This window comes from Manacus candei, unplaced genomic scaffold, assembly GCF_025592945.1.
Source record: "Manacus candei isolate 608988 ecotype Guabito, Panama unplaced genomic scaffold, ASM2559294v1 h1tg000135l, whole genome shotgun sequence".
Lineage (NCBI taxonomy): Eukaryota > Metazoa > Chordata > Aves > Passeriformes > Pipridae > Manacus > Manacus candei.
The window spans coordinates 1,076,845-1,099,346 of record NW_026138183.1 but is presented as its reverse complement, the minus strand read 5'-3'; the positions used below and the strand labels follow the sequence as shown (position 1 = coordinate 1,099,346).

The following is a 22,502-nucleotide window of genomic DNA, read 5'->3' as shown; positions in this document are numbered from 1 at the left end:
GTTTTACTATACTTTGATCTTACACATAGGATTTCCTGCTAGTTCTTCTTCAGGTATAAATCTCTTGTGATGTTTACCTTTTGAATGATCCCAAAATAGAATAAATATTAAAAAAAATACTCACAGCAACTGCAGAGAAAATAGTCCTTCAAATAGGCCCTTTGGAAGTTCTGTAATTTTATTGCCATAGAGGACTCTGCACCAGGAAATAAAGCAAACAAAGCCACCATTATGAAAGGCATATGCTATGGGATTTTGACTTTAAGAATAAAGTAATTTCCATTTTCCTGAAAGGATTTCAATGGCAACCACTTGATACTTGCAATATCCTCGTGGTCCTGTGAGGCAGCAAGATCACACATCTTCCCAAAAGGTGTAGAGCCCAAAGGGCTCTAGGCAGAATCAGCACCTCACTGCTTACAGTGTTCCCAAGGGACCTTGGTAAGTGGATTTGCTGTTTGCAAGAACAACTAACTGAGGAATTAAAGACATTTGGTTTTGTTCAGCTCTATGCCACATTATAAATGACATGTTTATAAAAACCCTATATATTACTAGTGTCAAGCTGTGACAATATTTAACTATCACTAACATTCTGAAATGATTTTTACAATTTTCAGAATTGACTGAATTAATAGGAAAATTTTGCAGAGAGTCAAAAAACCAAAATAATTTCACTATAGGAATAAGGGGAAATTTCCTTCTGTTTACAGGTCAAAGAGATACCTACAGTGAATTGAGTGAACGTAAGCCCTGGAAAGCATCTGGAGCTGCTTCAGAGATCTGGTTATTGCTCAGGTCACTGAAAAAATGAAATTTGACTCAATTAATTCAAGTTATTTTCAAAATAGCAAACATCAAGATAATATGTAATTAGAATTAAGCATGGAAGGGAGAGAGAAATTAAAATATTTACATGAGACACTGCCAAAAATTTTAATATAAAACCACTAAAATTGCCAGTACACTGAAACAAAATGCATGGTTGAAAACAGATCTTTCAAATGCTTGAAAAAGTGCTTTTCCTAGTTGTTTGAGCACATTTTATAAAGAATTCTCTGCTTGCTATGGCCACAGGACTGCCCAGCCTCAAAAATAATCTGTAATTTTCCTCATTATTTAGTTTTTAATAGAATTTTCACTGCAGTAGTATATTACTTCTATGCAGAACCATATTAAACAATTTCAATACTTGATAAAAAACCAATTATTATTAATATGACAAATATATTCTTAATAATCAGGCTACCATATCAGTTAACCTTCTAGCAGTCAAACTTTCTTAAGTGCTCACACATTGACTGCATTTCCCCTGTACCAACTTGACTTGTTTTTTATCTTTTTATATAGCTATATATATGTATATGCATGCATACATACATGTGAAAATAAAAACTTAAATTATTTGGTACGTACATTCTTCGAAGCTTTTTATAAGGGGAGAAAGCTCCAGGAGGTATGACCTTGATTGAATTTTGTTCTAACCGTCTGCAAAAGAATAGCAGTAATGTAAAAATACAGAATCCAAGCCAAACAGGAATCTGAAGTCACAAGAAACTAGAAGAGATAGACTTCAACAAAGAAGGCTATTTTTACTTTCTTTTTCAGTATAATATTTCAGTATAATAACAGCATAATATTTCATTCATAACAAAAAAAAAATCAGTCAAACCTTTTAATCCATAGAGAGTAATGTAAATTAGCACCCGATCTTGATTTTGTATCTAAAGAAAACTTATTTTCAGAGCACACAAGATTTTTCTACAAATTAAGATAGAATTGTAATTAAAAATGTCAAAATTGACTTGGTGGTAAGTGACTCCCAATGTATTACGCACACAGCAATTTTCATAGTCAGTTTTATTTATAAATGTCTAAAGACTTCAATGAGATAACTGATATATGCAAACCATAGGAAAGGGGAGACAAATGTTCCTACAGAATAAATAGCAGTATATAAAATGTTTTCTTTAAGATGTACTACTAAGATTGCACAGCCACACTTCTAACTTCTTTAAACAAGTATTTTAATTTAAAATTGGGGTTAGTGTTAATGGCCAGGCTTGCTTTGAATGTACAGCAACTATGACTGAAACTTCCCATACTGCAAGTGTGAGTTTGCTGATGGAAACAGTTTTCCAAGAAGTTTTTGAACATGCAGAGCTTTGCATATGGGAAATCTATGCTGATACAAACCTATGGACCACATGCCAATAAGTCAAAAGAGATTCAGGAATAAGCACATTTCAAATAGCAGCTACTTCTTTACACACTATAGTGTATTGTGATTTTGTCAGTGCAGAAGTTTCTGTTATGTAGACACAAGGTAAAAAACTATTATACTAAAAAGTACAATGGTAAAAGGCCGGATTATTCAAACTATATATCATGCTTACCTAATAAGCTTTCTATTTCCCCCTTTCATGTACTCATACTATGATCTATGTACATACAAGGCCAAAAATCTATTTAATAAAATGAATCAAAAATCTCTAAATTTACTGCACTATTTTAAATTACAAGGACATTGACTCAGAATCTAAGGTGAAAGAGCGTTTTTAAATCTAGATGGAGGAAAATTGGCCTATTTTTTTCTTTTTACCCCTGTCCTATTAACTGTCTCCTATTTCACTTTTGTACTGATAGAAACATACTAGTCTGTGTGTGCAGTGTAACTAATAAGTAAATTTTCCAAGAAAATATTCTAACAAAAAATGTTTCTTTTTGTAAAGTTTCTCAAGAGACCATGATATAAAACTGAAGATTTTTTTGCTGCTTTCATGAAGTCTTGTTCAGATAGAGATACTTATATATTTAATATGAAAAATCTCTTTAGTCTAATCATGCTTACTTTAGCAGAATTTGCTGTTAAATAGATTATAAAGAAGCCAACAAAAAACCCCCAAAGCTCCAGAAAAATCTTCCTTACACACAGAAAATCTCACTTCATCAGAGCTGTTTTACACAGGGTCCTACTTAACTAGGAAAACGTTGCCACCTTGCTATAGATTTCAGGTATAATTTAAACATTGAAGTGAATCCCATGGCACAAGATTGATAACTTTTTCCATAAATGCGATATACTCTTCCTTTGCCTTGGCTGAGCCTTTTGGACCCATGAAACACATTTTGCACCAGATCAGGAGTGCTGACCAGGCTACAAAGCAGCAAAGTTGCTGGTCTCCAGTAAACCTGGGTAGATGCAGAAGGCAAACATCAGAATAAGTAAAAACTTGCTGAAGTTAACAAGTTAGGTCAAACCCAAGTATTTTCTGTTCTTACACTACAGTTTTAGCTTAGTTTTCCCAGGAAATAAAGATTATGCATGCCTATCATAAGTTTTCTATTCAGGTGGCTAAATGAAAGAGAGGTAAAATCTCCACATAATAAAACTTTCTCATTTTAGCAATTGTAAGGAGTTGAGAAACCAAATCAACCCAGCCCTGAAGAGCATGACTGCCATACATCCATTCCTGTTACACACTCTATTTGGCAGCAATCAACTGCCTGGTGGTTACCAGGGATAGCCTGACCAGACATTTTTCAGATGTGGAGCTTTGAAAACCAGCCAAAGACTTGCACAGGAAAACACACAGGGTGTAACCAGAGGACTGGAAAGGGGATAGTGGGTGGTAAAAAGGACAGGGAAGGATTAAGCCATATTACAGAGAAGGATTTGGGTTGCTGGAGACTGGGGGAATATGCCTCTGGGTATATGGGAAAGAGAGATATTGCAGCAGCAATGCTCTCACATGAGGCTATCACAAGTGTCATTTATAAATTCTGCTTATCAGTCTATGATGTAGAGATTTGTAACCTGGTGCTGGAGGGGCTCCAGTCTACATTCACATATCTTTAAATATATAATTATCTTAACTACATACAATAAGGTATGTAATGCAAGGTCTAGCATTAAATTAAGACACAAAGTATTTTCCAGTTTACTCTCTTAATTAAAAATATATATTAATTCTATAAACTGAAGTACCTAAATACATTACAGGATACATGTAGGTGGCTTTTATGAGAAGATGGAATAGCAGATTTAATTTAATGCTGTCCAATTTCTCTACCAATTACATGAGTCCAAACCCTGAAGAAGTCCTGCTACAGTGTACTTCTGCAAGCTAATTTTCTAGCAGTTCTAGTAGAGCAAGCTACCAATTCATAGGTGGATATGAAAATCAACTTCATGTTAACTTTACCTAACATGTCCTTTCAGTAAGAAATTTATAGTCTAATAGACAGACTGTGCAGTGCTGGGATAAATTTACAAGCTCTTCTGGATAAAGGATTTGTTATAGTAGGATCATCTAAATATGACTTTTTTTAACTCACGCCAAAGTGAGTTACACACTGAAACACATCACATTTTAGAAAATGAGATTAGCATAAGAAAGGGAAAATAAGATTATATAAATACAGAAAAAAATCTTTTATATCCCACTTTGTCTGTAAAGAAAGTAAATCAAATTCACATTTTCAAGCTTTATTATCCTCTAATCTTCTGCTTTATCTTCATAGAATCAGCTGAATTTCACAGAGTGCGAATTTGCATCCACTATTCTAGAGAAAATCTAATTAGATATATTCCAGGGTCACAAAGTACGGATAGACTAATATCTAAGGGAAATTTGCATTCCACTGATAAAATCCATAGTAATTAAAAACTCCTTTATATTAATGCTTCATATTAAATGAAACATTTTTAATTCTGGAATAGGATGGTTTACAGTTATCTATTGCCAAAAAAGTCAGCTATTAAGTGCTTGCAAATGACATGGCAAGAAGTATCATTATATCACCAAAGAACAAAAAGTTCGTGTCAGTATTTTTCCATGGGACTTGTATTAAATCTTGTGCACAACATCTCCTTTCAAAGTCATCCCAGAAGTCATTCTTTCTTATAAATGAACATCTATGTATCATAAACAGTGCCTTGGTGGTTTCTTTTTCAAAAGTCACAGCCAATTTTAGTAGCATATTTAATAAGATAAGATAATGGAGGAAGAGAGTTAAGTACATACTTCATCAAAGCTTGCAATGCCTCATGTACAAAAAGTACTCTGCCCATCACCATACAAACACTAATTAATGCTCTTAGTATTAAGTCTCCTGCTCCTTTTAGTGTTTCGCTTCAAAGAAGTCTTGCATCGATACATAAGTGTTTTACTGTCTTTTAATGCTGCCAAACTGGTTGAAACCTTTTTTGAAGGCTATACCCTAATCTCTCCTATCTAGGAAATGTACTGTAAACATTTCTCATTCGAAATCTTTCCCCTCTGCTTATCACTGCAGACACTGTAATGTACAACCATTTACTATTCTAAGAAACAAAGGTGCTTCTGCAGTTGTGACTTCCAACCTAATCAAATCAAATCAAAGTAGGTCCCCAGCCAGTAGACAGATTCTTCCCACATGGTCCCCTGAGAGCCCTGTGACATGTAAATCACTTGACACTTTCCAGGAGGATGCTGTTCTCTACTATAAGCCTGCAACACACCATTACTGATTACTACTTCCGCACTTACGGAGACAGACAACATGCTTATTTATACTGACACTTTTAGACTAGCTTACTTTCCCACTATAAAAGTCATTTCTGTGAAGGACTGCTGCACCAGAAAAGAGGGTAGACTGGGAATTAAGAACACTCTTTTCTCTACAGAATCATTTTTACTTTCAATCATGCAGATGGGGTACAAGATACTAAGCCCGCTCAGTAGAGAATGGTAAAAAAAACTTCACAGAGATGTTCTGCACCTAAATGCATGTAAATGGATCAGAGACAATAACAAGTATTTTGTAATGATGAAATAAACCAAAACATATTTGTAAGAAAACATGAATTTGAATATGAAGGAGCAAATTAGTTGTATATTTTATAATTAAGCAATTAGAACATAACATCTTGATTAAGTAAATGTGGGCAATACAATAGTGGCTTTAGCAGCTAATTAATCTATCTTTTTAATTCCAGTATCTTTTAATTTACAAAAAGTCTTGCAAGAAGATCACCAAGAAATCCCAAAGGAATTTTACTACAGAGAGAAAGTTTAAGCTGTGCAATGAGTCTGATGCATTGCACAGATGCTGATTATACATGGTAATAAAATTGACAGCTCTTCTTTGCATTTTCCCCATCTGCTTTTAAAATAAATGGCAAAAACAGCTGTCAAAAAACCAGCAAATAGATTTCAGTGATGGGATTGAGTGCAGCTCCTGAATCTGAAGAACTGCAATACATAGCCAACACATCTCTCATCATAAGCAACATCTGCCAGGCTTTGGGAGGTTTTTTTGTTTGTTTTTAAAATAAGGAAACATTAATGGTCTCCCTTTGCTACAGGAATCCTCGAGTCTAATAGACAAAGTACCTTTTCTCTCTCTCAACAACTGCACCTCTAGAGTGCTTAAATCCACTAAATGTCGCTTCTAACTTTAGCAGCAAAAGAATTCTGTTGAAATCTGTGATATCATCCATGTCTAACAAAACAAAAGATGTATTTTGAATGAATACATTACTTGCACTTCTTACTTTCAGGCTCTGATTGATAAATCTGGTTGACAGTTTCCTAAATATGTGCATATAAAGAATCGCTGTCAATGTTGCCCTAAAGCCTGCCAAACTGTTAAAATCTAATTGTTCTATCAAATAATTCCTCATGGGATTGATTCTAAATGACAGATGACTCCTTAGTCTGCATTACATCACAAAAGTAACAAGAATTGCCATTCTAAAGCTATTAAACAATTCATTGCATTTACTCAGAAGTAAGTCTCAAACCTGCATTTGTTTAATTTTTCATTACAGAAAGGGCCATCTTGTGCTCTGAACCCTAGAGCACCATTAATGATGATAGGCTTTACATTCCTTCATTGTTACAGATTCAGGTTGTAGGCAAAATATACCACTTGTTAAAGAATTATTTGCTCAGTACTTTGGCTTCTGTCAGAGTGTGGCTCCAGTGCAATTAGCCTGAGTCACCTAGAGTCAAGTTAAAGTCTCTCTAATTAGCGTATTTTTATGAGAGTTCTTATAGTACAAAACCTAGTCAAGCTGTTCAGAATAAGTGTAATAAATTCACAAAAAAGATATAAACCTGCTACACTCTTGGCTTATCACAAACTTGTCCACCTGTTCTAAACGAGCAGAAACATTAGCTTGAGAATCCCCCCATTGTGTGAGACCAACACTATGGCATGAGTGCTCACTACCCGTTAAACAATACATGGACTTACACCATGAATATGCCATAAAAATCAAAACATTTTAACTTAGAATACGTGGTTGGTTACTTCACCATGTATTTAGAAATGTGTTGACGAAGAAAGCATTCGATAGATGACAAAACACAAAATAGTGAAAAATCAGCATCCATGGTTTCTTTTTGAATGACTTCACTAACATAATTGCTGAGGAAAATTGAAGAGCCATATGTGAAAATAAAATCTAAGAGTAATAACACCTTTGGAGTGTGGCACAGCTGCCAGAGATCTATAAGGGTTTTTCTGGAAGAGCGAGATGGGCCTTCTCCAGCTTCCCCTCATCCTGCATAAAATATTCATTTATTCCATGCTTGAGTTATTTTCTTTCCCTTGGCAGCATCAGAGACGTCCTTCAAGGTGCCTCTTGTACTTCAACATCCACCAGAAAGTTGCACAAAACCCCCAGGGTTGGAATGGTGTTCATTCTGGCCAGTACCTACTTGCAGTGTCTGGAAACCAGCACTAGTTTCATCTGTTTCTTGTCCGGTTTTTGTGTTCTGTGCCTCTATGTCCTCTCAACTCTTGAAATTATCCTGTTGTCTGAATTTAATTAGTTTTCAAGATAGGACACAGGGGTATGAAGAAAGCCAAAGATGTGAACAATGGCAGCACGGAACACATGCTAATAAAGAACAGATTAGATGTTATATGTACAAAAACGTATTGACAACTCAAATAAAAAAGGTGGTATGGTGTGTGGTTTTTTTATTTTTTTTAAGCATAAAGCCACATGATTTACCAGTAATTTTCAGATTAGGAAGATATTCAAGTAAGAGCATGACAAATCATTTCTCTTGTGTGTGCTAAGCAGGCAGGATTAGTATCAAATTAACAAAACCATCTACTTTTGAGGCAGTCAAATGAAATATGTTTTAAGTTTTGCCTGAGAAATACTAAGGTAGGAATGCCAAAGATAATTTAAATGTAATTTAGTGAAATCTGCATTGGCAAATTAAATATGTTAAGGTGAAGAAGTTAATACCTTAACAATTGACCTAATCTTAATTTGTTTCATGTTTATTCAATACATTGCCTCAGGGATAATGCATTTTTCATTATTCATGTCATTATTGTGTGTTTCTATGTACATACCACATGAAAGATATGAAGATTTAGCAAATTCCCAAATTTTTTATAAATTGCACAAACCACTGTTGTATATTGCAATTGGCGTAATGCATCTTTTGCTAAGGAATAATGACCTTCCCAAGATCAAAGAAAAGTACAGCAAGAGAACTGTATTCAGATCATTGATGCCACAGATGAACAGTCTAAACTGAGTGTCACGTATGACAGGGAGTGGTAAATCACAAAACCTTTCAAGTAAAATTATGATGTAGTAAAAGGTATGTTTTCATGCAAAGATTTTCAAAATTAATGGCCATATTTGCAGTATTTAACCAACTAAGCAGGGCCAGGGACATTTCCTAAATTTGGTGTTGCAGAATGTGGAAAACCTCAGACAACAGTGTATATTGATACTAAAATTTTAGTTTCATGTCAGCTATTTTTCACCAGATATTTCTGTTTCATTAGGAATCTTTTTGATCCTCCTCCATATGTAAAGCTGTACTTCTATGAATTCTTTTGAACAAACTTCTAGGGAAAATATAAGCATGTAAGTAAAACATTATAACTAATAATAATGCATCTAAAAATCATGTACTATTCTGGACATAAAAATGCATTAACTTTTAGTCAAAACAGAAGAAAAAGCTCTAGATTTCACTAAAAAAAAATCAGTATGCCTCCACAGTCCACTGGTAAAAATTCTGAATATAAAGTCCAACGTGTTAGTCAGGATTGATCTTAAGAACAACGGTCTTACAAACTTTGGGGAAGGAAAGAAGATAAGAGAAGGTTTGAGGAAAAGTACAGATAAAGTATAGTTGAAGAGAAGCATACATAAGAAAAGTAAATTTTAAAAACAGGGCAACTATATGAAGTTGCTCAAAAGTCTGGAGTGTTAGTTTAAGAGCTGAGTAAAAAGTAGTAAGACCATATGCATCTGTCGAGGTGCATTTAGTTTCTTAAGTACTATATAATGCACTTTTTTTTAATCCAGCAATTACTGAAAATTCAAAAACGGACAGTTTTCTGGCTTCCTACTGACCAAAGTATGTATCATTATACATAAGCAACTGAATGCTATAATAATTATTTTTTTAATCCATAAGTAGATATAATCTTTTCCCTTGACACCTGCATACACTCTATATTTATTATAACAGGTATTAGGAAAAGATTTTGATAAAAAAGAAAAATTTCAAAAAGCACTATAAGAATAATTAAATGATTGTGAAAAATTTTATAGTGCGACCGAAGAGTTTTATCTATTTTGGGTAGCATTGTAAGATTAACAGATGTTTTCTCAAAAACAGCAGACACACTTATAGGGAATTCTTGCAAACTACTAAAAATCTTAGCAATAAACTGTAAATGACTACATATACATATGTATATATAGAAACCAACTTGGAAAAACCTTTCCAAAACTTCACTAGATGTGCAAGACTTCTGGCTAATGGCTTAATGGCTTAAGAGGTAAATGACATATATGAACTGACATTCTGAGTAAGTCCTAAGAAGACTGATGTTTTGATTTAAACTAAAAAGCAGAAACAGATGAAAACACTAGAAAACAATAATCAGTTTAATGTCTTGTAACTTACTGCATCCTCCCCACAGCATTCCTCATTTCTTTCAAGCTGTGAAGATGCAGGGTTTGCTCTCATTTCTGTCAGGCTACTGGAGATAGCCAAATCATTCTTTGAGCTCTAAAAATAGAGAAATCTGCCTTATCTCTGATGTTTCAGTGTTTTTCTCCTATGTCAGTTTTTAAGCTGTCTACAATAAATACACCTAAACCCTTTTCAAGTGACTTTTCTCTGTAAAAGGTCATCCTTAGAAGCATCTTTGCATCTCAATGTAAGCCTCTCTCTGTTCAATAGCTATTTACTTAAGGTTGTACTTTGGACTCTTGGGTAAGGATGAATTTTAGAAGACAACAGAAATGGTGAAACTGTACACATGCCAAGCTTCACTTGGAAAAGATGCAGACACAGAGCTCCCAGTTCTCAAATAAAATTCCTCATGTACGCAAAGCACTTCCCCAAGTGTCTGCACTGTGATCAGGTCCCTTTATCTTGGTTAAGTCCATCTGTCAAAATCAGTTCTGTCAGATCTCATTTCCTCTCCCCTCTTTTCCTCTTCTTTTTCTCCTTTCTCTCCTTTCACCTTCTTTCCCTCCCCTCCCCCACTTCTCCTTTAATATAATCTGAGTGTTACTGTGAGAAGCAATCTCAGGAGCTTTTAATCCTGCTTAATATCACATGACTCACAAAGATGTAGTCGAGTGCTTGGCATAACACACAGTCATTAATCAAGAGACTTATGAAAACAAAGTATAAGGAAGAATGAGATGGAGGAAGATGAAAACATGAAGAAATAGTTAGAAAACAGGAGGGTAAGACAAGACAAGACTGAGGGAACAAATTAGGAAACTCGTGGGAAATGTAAACAATGTTATCATGAAACAACCATACAGCTTTGGCATTCAAACATTATAAAGCTTCCTTCACAAGAAACAAAAATTTTATCCCAAAGGCCATAGTAATAAGAAGTCAGAGGCTTATAACTGCACTGGATTGTGAAGGTGAGCTTTTAAAATCCCTGACTACTATATGGTTTCTCTCATTTCACATATTATGTGGTTAAGGGTCTTTTCTGCCCCTTACAAAGACTAGAATTACTTATACAACTGTTCCTTAGTTAACAGCAGCAACCCTTAAGTCACCCTTCCTTGGAGGAAACTTTCTTCTTCCCCAGCACACCACTGTGTATTATTATTTTTCCTTCACTTTTGTTAAGATTAAAAACATTTAAAGGAAGGACTTAATTAAATGTGCACATTTTGCTAAGGAATAATAACTTTAAATGATTCTATGATTCTATAATATTACAGTAAGGAATGAGGTATTAGAACCACTTTGACAGGCAGTTCAAGCCATGGAAGAGAAGAGAAAATCAGAAGAATGTAAGTGTAGCATTTTCACAAGGTAGTCCAGCTCATTAATGGCTTTTTGGCCTCTTTTGAAATAAGAGCCTGTCACTTACACCATTCTGAGAGAAGGTACCAGTACAATTAATGGAATTGCTGCCAGGCTGCTGTTTGTAAGGTTTCTCATAGGGTGTTTGAACACATGCCAAAAAAGTCTCTATTCTAAGGGAACCAGAATTATTTCTGCTGATCATTCAAAGAATTTTCAGAAGGTGAATTCAAAATGAAACCAAGTGAAAAGAGATTAAAAGTGATGAAAAATTGAAATGTGGAAGGAATGCCTGCATAGAGACTGATAAATGCTATCAGCATTAGAAAGGTTATGCTTCCTAAAACCAATTACAGTAATAGTTTTGAACCTTAAGAATGACCTTTAATGTCTTTAATATATGAACTGCATGACAAAGGAGGAAAGTGCTAGGTGCATTAGGCCACTTAAGTTGGTTAAGCTCAAAAGACTGTCAATGAAAGGGTATCCCCTAAAATTACTGTAAAAGGGGTGAGGTTTAAATAACAAATCTAAACCAACTCAAATTACGATGTTTGAGATGAATGAATGAATAATGTATCATGCTTTGCTTAAGTCAATGACAAAAGGCTAAAGTAAGGCATACTAAATAACAAAAGTTTGAAGATTATTCATATGTAACATTTATGGGCATTGTATTTTGCCTCAGAACATTACAATAGAGACATTAAAGTAACAAGCCTATGGGAAATTCATTTAAGTTCCCAAAATGCTTCCTGCAGGTCACTTATGGTATGAAGCCTTTTCATTTGACCCAGAGGCAAAGGTGCATCTGTGCACCTTTTTAATTCTGTGTTTCCTGCAGAATTCCTAGGTGCACTAAAACTGGAGAAGTTTTGGTGCACAACCAAATATTTTCTTTCTCAAAATACATATGGAATATGAAGTATTTTTTTCTCAAATAATATCACATTGGTCAGACAAACCCTGAAAAGAAAACTTTAGGTATTCTTATTTAGCTGTGTGTGAGTTTATTTAGATAATATAGTGGGGATTAATTTTGCAGAAAGGGTGTAACTGGTACAGATACAATTGTACTAAGTCAATAAGGATTAAGAATTACATTTACTGAGATGCCGAATACTTAATTTTGTTTCAAGCTTTATCGCACAGAAGGGAAAAATAGAGGACACCACAGGCTTTATTCTCCTTCCATTTTCACTGGCAGCTACTTGGAGATAAGTAGTCCTGTTTCTGAAGGCATCTTCCCAAGAGGCACTTGGCAGACAATGCATGGCCTGCTAACTGACTTCACCCAACGGGAATTCCTTGTTTTAGCCAAGTGATTCTGCACCAATTGAGAAGTCAGACAGAGAGTGTGACAAAACCCTCTCAGCAACACCCTGACAGTCACCAGTAAATTAAACTATACTGGAATGAAACAACATTTTGGCAACTGGCATCACAGAATGCCTGCTCTTTCCTAAACCACTTCAGCTTCCAGTTCTATTTTCTCAGTGGTTTAGGTTATCCCACCAAACTTGGAGACAGGCTGTAGTGCTGTGCAAGCACATACTGTCCTTGCCAGTTTTGCTACAGAAGCAGTAGCCATCAGCAGAGGAGGTAGTTTCTAATGTCTTAAAACAGCATTCCAAGACAGTAAAGCTACCAAGGCAGTGTAAAGTCACATCAGTATTAGATTCTAAACAGAAAGCCTTTTCTTGCACTTTTCCCCAGAGAGCTAACTCAGAGCTTCAACATGCAAAATTTTACACAATTGAAACTGCCAGTGTTTAATACTTAAGAAATTCAATATTCCATTTAAAGGTTTTGGGTGGCTTTTTTCTTTGTTTTGTTTGTTTGTTTGGTTTTTTACACATTATTCAGATATAAGTTAATTTATCAACCCCACTGAGGAAAAAAAGGCATAAAATTGTCAACATGGAACATACAGTTCAAACCTGCAGTTTAATTATACACATCGGAAGGACTGGGAATAGCAATAATATTAATACCACTTGGCTTTATGCAACATTGCCCCAGATGGACTGACAATGTACCAAATACAAAGTATTTCTGTGCAGAAACAGATCAGATGACATTTTTTTCAAAGAAAGTTTGTGTTGGGCAAAGAGAAAGAACTCTGTGCTTCATAGGGTACTGAGGAGTTGACTGAGGTCAGGCTTTCCTTTGAGAGAAAGGATGGAAGAAATGGATAGAGAACATGGCAAAATATCACAAAACCATGAGCATGTGTTGAAAGAAAACTTAAAAAAAAAGTCAAGAAAAAAATAATGGGACTATGGACCTTCAAAAAGTAAATGTGGTTTATATTCTTATTAAAACTAATAACTTATTAAAACTGTTGTCCATATAAGAACAAATAATAAAGAGGTAGAAATGGATGGAAAAAAAATCTCATAAAAATACGATGTTGAATTTTAAACACCTCTATAAAGGAGGGCACGCAAAGTTTAATGTCAGCCTCACAGGAGAACATTATTAATACGAAATACAATAAAGCAAAGGCAAAGAGAAGGACAGATGTAAACACCAGAGGTTTTTGTCGACCATGAAGTTGGCTGAAGCATAACATGACAGGCTAGTAGTGCTTAGCAGTGATTTCCGCAAATACAGCCCATAAAGAGGGGAGAGAAGGCAGAGAAACTTGTTCAGAGTAAGGGAATTTGAAAGCATTGTGGATTTTTCAAACATCCCTATCAGCGAAGCATGAAAATCAGATGACAGTGTTCAACCAAAAATGCAGAGAAAGATCAACAAGTAAGGAAAAGTACTGAAAAGATTGGACAACATCCAGTGCAGGTAAAATAGAAGTGTCACGCCAATTTTCTTGCAGTGTGCACAAGAACCTGGTGATGGTAGTATTATAAAGATGAGTGAATAAATAAGAATTTGGTTGTTAAAGCCTGTACATCCTTCAGAAGACAACAGGGAGCCAGCACATTTCTCTTTTCCTCTCTCCCTGAGAACTGGGGAGCTCCTGCCAAAGCATGTGCTTAAAATGGCGACGAGGTAATAAAGCCATGTGTGTGGGAACTGCATAGCAGTGGTGGAAATACAGGGCTCACTATACCCTTCTGTCTTGTGTTCAGCAACTCCTCAGTATTCTTAACACTACCATGACAGCGTGGTCTCATCTCTTCAAGTGTTTACTGTCAGTTACCATTTGGCATACTGACAACAATATCGCCTAAGGAATAAGTGAAAAAAACCTATTATTTTGTGGGATACAATAATTCTTTCCAATCTAATCTCAAGGGGTTGCTATAAGCAACAGTTTCAGAGTACTTCTTTAAAAACGAAGCTTTAAACCACTTTTTATTGTATGATAACAATACTGGAATGTCACAATCTTTCTGCATGTCGTAGTCAGTTAAAAGCAGAGAGGACTGAAGTCTTTCATAGAGCAGCTTTAAAAAGTGACATACAACCTGATTCAATGTTCAGAAATGCCTGTGGATGGTATAATAAGATTACATCTACAAACTTCTGGTTCCTGAAAAAATCCTAACAGCTAAAAATACAGGCCTAGGACTCTGCATGGATAATTCAAGAAAAAACATGGTGCGACGTGTACTGGCAGTTATATAATATTATTAGGTTGCAAAAGGCAAATGAAAGAAAACTAAAATTCCATTAATAAAAATCTGATGGTTCACTACCATTTGGAATATTGTATTCAACTCTGGTCATTGCAAACCAAAAAATTTAGAAAGCAATTCAGAGAAAGAGGAGGAGACTAATTAAGACATAGTAAGTCTTGGCATTCAAAAGATTGAATGAACTTGGAACAGTTGGTTTAGAGAAGAGACGTCTGAGGGTGGCATGCAAAATAGGTGGTGATAGGACAAATTATGAATGTGAATGCATTTTCTTTCCCTCTACAAAGAGAGAGGAACATCAGTGAAACTTTAAAAGACCGTATTTTAAACTGGAAGATTTTGAGTGCAATTCCCTCCCCCCAGAATTTATTACCTTAATAGAACATGAAAATTTAGAACATTGTTGGGTTTAAAGCAGATTGGATATTTCAATGAAAACCCTTTTTTTCCTGAAAGCTATGCAAATTTTCAAGATTCAGAGGAACCCTAACACACCTTGGGAGCAAAGAAATATTTGTGCTATTGGTGTTTTATTTCTGAAGTTGTACATTTCTGTTTCCAAAACATTCTTCAGGAACAACTGATGAGAGCCACTGGCCAGGGTGGAGTGCTGGTTTGATCCAGTATCAGATTTCTCTCACTTCACTATTGGTAAAACCTTTTTCACTCTGTAAACCACTCATTTTCCAGCCTCTTCTCTGTCTCTCATTCTTTTTGATGCTAAGAAGGTAAATACACCTGCCACCCATAAGAATCATAAGAGAACTATAACTAATTATTTTATTCACAATAAAGCAATGAGTATAGCATAAAGCTTTCCCCATACAACCATAAAATATATTTGTTTGTAAAAAATTCAATTCCTTTTCAACCTATTGACAAGAAAGCAAAAGAGACCCTGTGATTCTCATTAAATACTCATAAGATCATCTACTCTAATTCTTCCACTCAGTTTATCTCTTGATTTCAGTGCATTTCTTGTGCCTTATTTTATTTCTTTCTTTTCCTGTACATTTCTCTCCTTACCTGCCACCCAACAGCAGAGTTTTATTCTCTCTATATGGTAAGTGCAGTCTACTACTGGCTTGAATCATATTTTATATCAGTCTGTGTTATTCAAAATCTAAGTCAATCACTGAAGTTCAGTTTTTTCATCATACCAACATTCACTGGTGTGCATCTGTTCAATACAAAATAATTACTAAAGTTTGATTTTCTAACTTTCTACTTCTTCTTACATCTGCTTTTAAATAAACATATATTGAGGTCTTATGGCATGACTGGTGTTACTTAACTGAGCAAAATGTTATGACCTGCAATTTATTTAGCCAGCACCTATGGACTACATACAATACAGAGAGATAACATAGTTTACACTGTATCACTGTAAACTATATGCACTGTACATATTTATATGAGCACACATATATATCTACATTTCAATGGATTATGGATCTCAGAACGAGAAAAGGCCTCACTGGAATCTGAATGCTGCCCAGACTAGCAGGAAACATTGAGCCTCAGTCTGCAATCTCTTAAATGTTTAGCCAAATACTGAAGGGGCTGCTACATGGTTACTTTTACCCTCCAGGACAATAAACTGCTGAAGATCATAGCATTCCATGCCTAAAACTCAACAGAATTTCTTACATACATAAGAAAAGTATAGTAAACAAAAGTCAGTCTTCAGTGTCTGTAACCAGTGGTTAGCTCCAGTGGCGAGCAACATATAGTGGGGACTCTGACACATACTCCCTCTTTCTTTCTTGTAATATTTTCTTCTTCTTCTTTATGCACACAGACGCACATAAACAAGTAAAAATGCCAGTATACAACTCATTAAATAGTGAGAACGGTCTTGTACAGCCTTCCCGGGCATTGTGCACAGATTTTATGATAGAGTCACTTTATTTGCAAGCAGAGGAATTTTTCTGAGAGGGGTAAAAGGTAAAAGAAGTGTTTGTATTATACAGAATTGGGTCGGGCAGGGTCAGCCAGGTCAGTCTTAACAGCAGTAATAATGAACTGACAGATGTGATGATTATTCACATCCTTAGAGGAAAACCACAGTAGTTCCAAACCCTGTTAAGTTCAAAAACACAGGTCAGATATCAACAAGCTAATTAAAATCTCATTGTGGAGACCTGTTTTTAAACTTTCAAGAAAATCAGAGATCTATTTACAACAGGATGTATGTTCAGGAGATGTCTTCCCTTTCACTTCAGGCATCCGTTCCCCTCATCTCCCTTATCTGAAATTCTTAACATCACCTAATATCATCAAGGTGCTCCCAAGCTTTTTATTCTGAAAACTTTACCAGGTTGTTGTCACAGCTAATTTCCTACTATTTCCGTAAAGGGAACTCCCAGCTTCCCTTCCAAAACACTGCTCCACCATTCCCAGAAGAGAAAGATGCTCATGTTGCTTGGTTCCTGCCTGTCTTGTCAGCAAGCTCACCCCTTGCTTTTGTTGCTTCCCCACACAGAAGACAACGCAGCAGTAACTTTTCTTCTGTGCCCACACAACCTCTCAGTCACATTGCTTTGGAAGACAGAAGGCCCTATGACATCTGTGTTATGACTCTTCTCTACAGTCAGGACATGATTGTAATTTTGTACATGTTTCTGTTGTATATGACATGTCAGGCAACTCTATCAGCGTGCAGGCTCTTCTATCCACAGGTAGGTGGTATTAACACAAAGACTATACCTTATTTTTGCTTTCTTATGCTTCTCTAATAGGAAGTCTGATGAATAAAGTGACTGAAGGTAAATGTCACAGTTTAAATCCACACAGCTGTTCGCTTACTCCCCCCAGAATGGGATGGGAGAGAGAGAATCAGAAGGGTAAAAATAAGAAAACTTCTGGGCTGAAATAAAAACAGTTTAACAGGTAAAACAAAAGCTCCATGCAAAAGTAAAGCAAGGAGTTCATTCACCGCTTCCCATGGGCAGGCAGGTGTTCAGCCAGCTCCAGGTGAGCAGTACCCCATCACACTTAACAGTGACTTGGGAAGACAAACACCATCACTCTGAGCATCTCTTCCTTCCTGCTTCCTCCCCTAGCTGTATGTGCTGAGCGTAACGCCACAATGGTATAGAATATCCTTTGGATTAGTTGGGGTTAGTTGTCCTGGCTGTGTCCCCTCACAACATATTGTGGGCCCCAGCCTGCTTACTGGTGGGGTGGGGTGAGGAGCAGAAAAGGCCTTGACTTTGTGTAAGCACCACTCAGCAGTAACGAAAAAATCTCCGAATTATCAACACTGTCTTCAGCACAAATCCAAAACGTAGCAACATACCAGCTACTGTGAAAAAAACTCTACCCCAGCCAAAACCAGCACAGAAAGCAACCCTAAAAGCAATGGAGTTTATAATCTGCAGTGAAAAGCCACTGACTTGTAGAAAAGCAAGAATTCCCAAACTCATATAAAGTGAACTCAGAATGCACTTTTAACTATGAATTGTGAGTAGTACATACAAAAGTAACTCAGAAGATAACATAAAGATCTTAAATGTTTTCAGAAACCTACATATTCCTTTTATATCTTAAGTTGAATGCGTACATCAAAATTCCTACCCTATAAAATGCATGAATTTATACAAATAACAAAAATGAATACACAGGAAAAAACTTTTTTCTGCAAGTTCATAGAAAAAAAGGCAGATTACACACATTTCAGTAATGGTTTCTGGAAGGTTTGTAGGGATCTCAGTAAGGCCTTTCCCACGACAGTCCACAATGTTGTTACTACAGGTGCATGCAGTAGGGCAGTGCAAGACACTGCAGGATGGAGCCATAAAGGACTGGTGACCTGCAAAGGAAAACATTTTACATTTATTTGAAAAATCTAAGGCAGAACTTCTAAAATATACATTGTAGCCTATCAATACTTTCAAACTGCATTAATTTAAATACACAGTTAATTGTAACATTCAATACTGAGAGATTAAAGAAAAATGCTCAACTACTGTGCTAGCATTACATAATTTTTCAATTGCTTTAGCAACACCCATTCAAAATCGTTTCAACAAATAAGACTAAGTGTGATCCATATTTCAGGTATATTTTATATATTGAATGCTATTAAAACCTAATTACTGATTTATTTAGTTTTCAAAACTTTGTGTAGTATTAAAAATGCATGTCAAGAGAAATGAATGAACTATGCTACAAGAACTGAAGGTGACCTGTCGTTACAGTTTTGTTCTGCAACTATTTATTTGAATATGGTCCTTCAGTTCTATATTTTGGAGTTGTGACATTTTTATTTTGTCTCACACAATAATACATAACAGTTTTTACACAGCTGTTATTGTCTCAGTTTTAGCTTAGCAGACTTCTTCCTCCCACAGTTGTACCATTCTCACTAACTCTGGTAGCTAATTTATACAGGAGTTCATCCTGATTTCTTAGTGCTGTATGTTAAACTCAGCATTTTTAACTGCATTTAAGCATAATCACTTTGTATTTAGGTATGTTTTCTAAAGTAAAACTTATTGTATTTTCCTGCAAATAGATAGATTGCACATTTTTAAATATATTATCATTCTTCTATCGATTTAATGATACGGAATAGCTGTTTTGTAATGATACAAAAAGACACAAAAGAATGAAAAAAGGCATGATGCCCTCCTTTTCTTTCTTTTTTCATTAAGTTAAAAAAAAGCGAGGGATTGTTTTGAAATTCTCGGGAAAAAAAGAAAATACTAACTTCTTGACTATGAAACCACAATTTAATTTAAGATCACTCTCACAATACTTAATGTAGGAAGGGTACCCTGATAACGTAAGTTGCAGCTCAGTGCTGTTCCCACTTGCAACTTTATATAATAACTGACCAAGTTTTAAATTGCTGAAAAGATTAGTCTTTTAAGGCCAGATTGGATGGGGCTTTGAGCAATCTTATTTGGTGGAAGGTGTCCCTGCTCATGGAAGGGGAGTTGGAAATAGATGATCTTCAGGTCCCTTCCAAGCCAAATCATTCTATGATTCTATGAGATGGAATTTTACAATATAATAATTTGATTTCACATTTATGTACGTGTTACAAAAGTACAAACAGCTGCCAAAACTGATAACACACACTGCTTGTTTTCTACCTACAGGGAGGAAATGTTTCATTTAGTTTTATTAAATAAAAATACTGTGATCCAGGCAGAAAACATGGTTATCCCTCTTCCTAATAATAATTATAATGACCAAGTTATGACACCATTCGTGACACTCAGGCTCTGCAGTCATAACATTTACAAATAAGATATACAAAATTATCTCATTAGGAGGCCTTTTAAATGTACATAAAGGCAGAACTAGTGGCAAGAATACTGCTAGCATTTGCCATGTGAAGATGGCAGTGCCTTACACTTTGATGTCAGAGACTGTTTAAAAAGGACAGAACACTGTGCTCTCCATAAACTTTTAAAAGCATGGATCTGTGCAAATTTTGGCATATTTTGCAATAGGCTTCTGGGGCTTTGCAGAAAATCAGCCAGTAGAAGAAACTCTGATGAATCACTGAAAAGACAGATAGCAATACTGCAGTGGGTTTTTAATGTTCTTGAGGAAACTTGAAACAGTAGACAAAGTTTACAGAAGATTTTCAGTCTGAGTCTAAAAATATTTAAATAAGAAAGATAAACTTGCCTTCTTCCTCATCTGGAAGATATGAATAAAGGAAAAAAAATTGAATAAAGAAAATGTGATTAGTAATGAACTGTTAGTCATTTCATTATTTTATACCAAAAAATAACCTGATGCATTAAAGTATACCAATAAAATTCAAAAAGCTACTTAGGGATTCAAAATAGTATTTAAATGGCAGAAAACAATAACAAGAAAAAGCATCAATCTGTAAAGTTTTTAAAAAATAATAATAATATTTACTTATTAGTAAAGGCTTTATGTTCTCAATAAGTGCAGCTTTTATTTAATTTCCTGCATCTGTCCCCCATAATTATACCTTTAGAAAGCTATACAATCTGTGTGAATGCAGCATTTACACAAAGTTTTTAAGGACAGAAGCATCCCCACACAAGATACAAATACTCATAAAAATTATTAAGGTTTTTTTTTTAATAAACAATAATTCTTGGATTACGCAAAAGCTAACAAAAGTCAACATGCAGCACTAGAACCACCACTGAGCAGTTGGTAGGTGTGTTTCAAAACAGGACTGGGTGAGCAAATCTGTTTCCCTTACCGCTGCAGACAAACTCCCGTTTTTGGACCTCGGCCACGTTGTGCCCCCGGAGGTGGGACGGCCCCATGCACTGGGTGTAGAGCCCGACCCGCGGCCGCTGCCGCAGCCAGTCAGACAGCCAGGCCAGGTGGCAGTCACAGTACAGGTTGTTGGAGTGAAGACGACTGCGTGGAAAGAGACATGCCAACACCTTTAAATTAGGAAGAACAAACAGAAAAGCAGCCAATCTGCCCAGCCCTCCCTCCAGCAAGCAACTATGCCAATTTATTAATACAACTGTTAATGAGGAATCGATTTTTTACATCTTTCATTGAAAGTCTGGGAGTTACAAGATAATAAAGAAAACTATACAAGCAGGAAAATTTACAAGCAGGAAAATTACTTTTTGGTTGTGGCCTAATTAATTGGAAGAAAAAAGAACACTTCCTAATAAATTAACTTATCTGTAGTTGCCTGTCTCTTGCCTAAAAGAAAGAAGAAAATACACAAGAGCTTGAAAGCTGTTGTGGGACTCTTTAGCCCAGACCTGTACAAATAGTGAATAAGACAAAAATGTCTCAAGAAAATTGCCCTGTGGTGATAATACACTGTCAGAAATAAGAGTTAATAAAAGATTTGGTTTCCAATTAGATATATCTGTAAGTCAGGCCATTATTAGTCTCTATAGAAACAGCCTGAAAGATCCCTGTAACAGGTCATACTCATTTTCTGCTGAACAAGATAGAGTAATAACTCAGTATAAAGCACCTTCTTTCACATCTCTTTTCTGATTTCCTCTCTTTTTGTTTAACCACAGAAAGTGGTATTAGCTGCTTTTGGCTACTAGTGACCCATGTCCTAAGCAATGCCTGAAATTAAAAGACCAAACGAAAGCAAGTGATGGAATTAAGGAGGTTGTCTCTCTGTTGCAGCGGTCTGACACAAGACCACGGCTCCTTGCCAAGTGTCAAAAAGCACTTTGCCATTGATAAAATATCAGACAAATGTATTCACTAAATTAGGTAAATTACTCTTCCCTAGCTCTTACATTTTCTCAAACTACAGAAAAGGATGTCCACAGTTATAAATCAAGTCGTTACTCAGAATCATCCATAACAAGGTAATGACCTTTTGGTCCTTTTTAGTTGATGTGTTCAATCCTAACTAAATAACTGGAAAGGAAGTGCAAGAAATTCAGAAAAGGAGTTTAATTAATCCACTGTAAAATAAATCTTCAAAGCAACCTGAAATGCGTCACCAACATGAACAAAAATATTAACAATTCCCCCCCAAATAAGTAGAAATTAAAGGCAATATATTTTCCTGTACTAATCCTGGGTTGGTGCTTTGCAAATATAGTTCACGATACAGCACAGTCATTCAGTACAATCTGTGGCCAGC

General features: G+C 35.6%; 1 protein-coding gene across 6 annotated transcripts in view; it reads right to left on the bottom strand.

Moving 5' to 3' along the window:
* Positions 1-22,502, bottom strand: part of SLIT2 (slit guidance ligand 2) — a 268,878-nt gene that overhangs the window by 75,238 nt on the left and 171,138 nt on the right. For all 6 annotated transcript variants that reach the window (XM_051771501.1, XM_051771500.1, XM_051771504.1 and 3 more), the window contains exons 8-12: positions 21,123-21,286; positions 18,596-18,734; positions 1,417-1,488; positions 731-802; positions 125-196 (exon numbers count right to left, since the gene is read on the bottom strand). In XM_051771501.1, the coding sequence (XP_051627461.1) occupies positions 125-196; positions 731-802; positions 1,417-1,488; positions 18,596-18,734; positions 21,123-21,286 (519 nt within the window). The remainder of the gene's footprint in view (positions 1-124; positions 197-730; positions 803-1,416; positions 1,489-18,595; positions 18,735-21,122; positions 21,287-22,502) is intronic.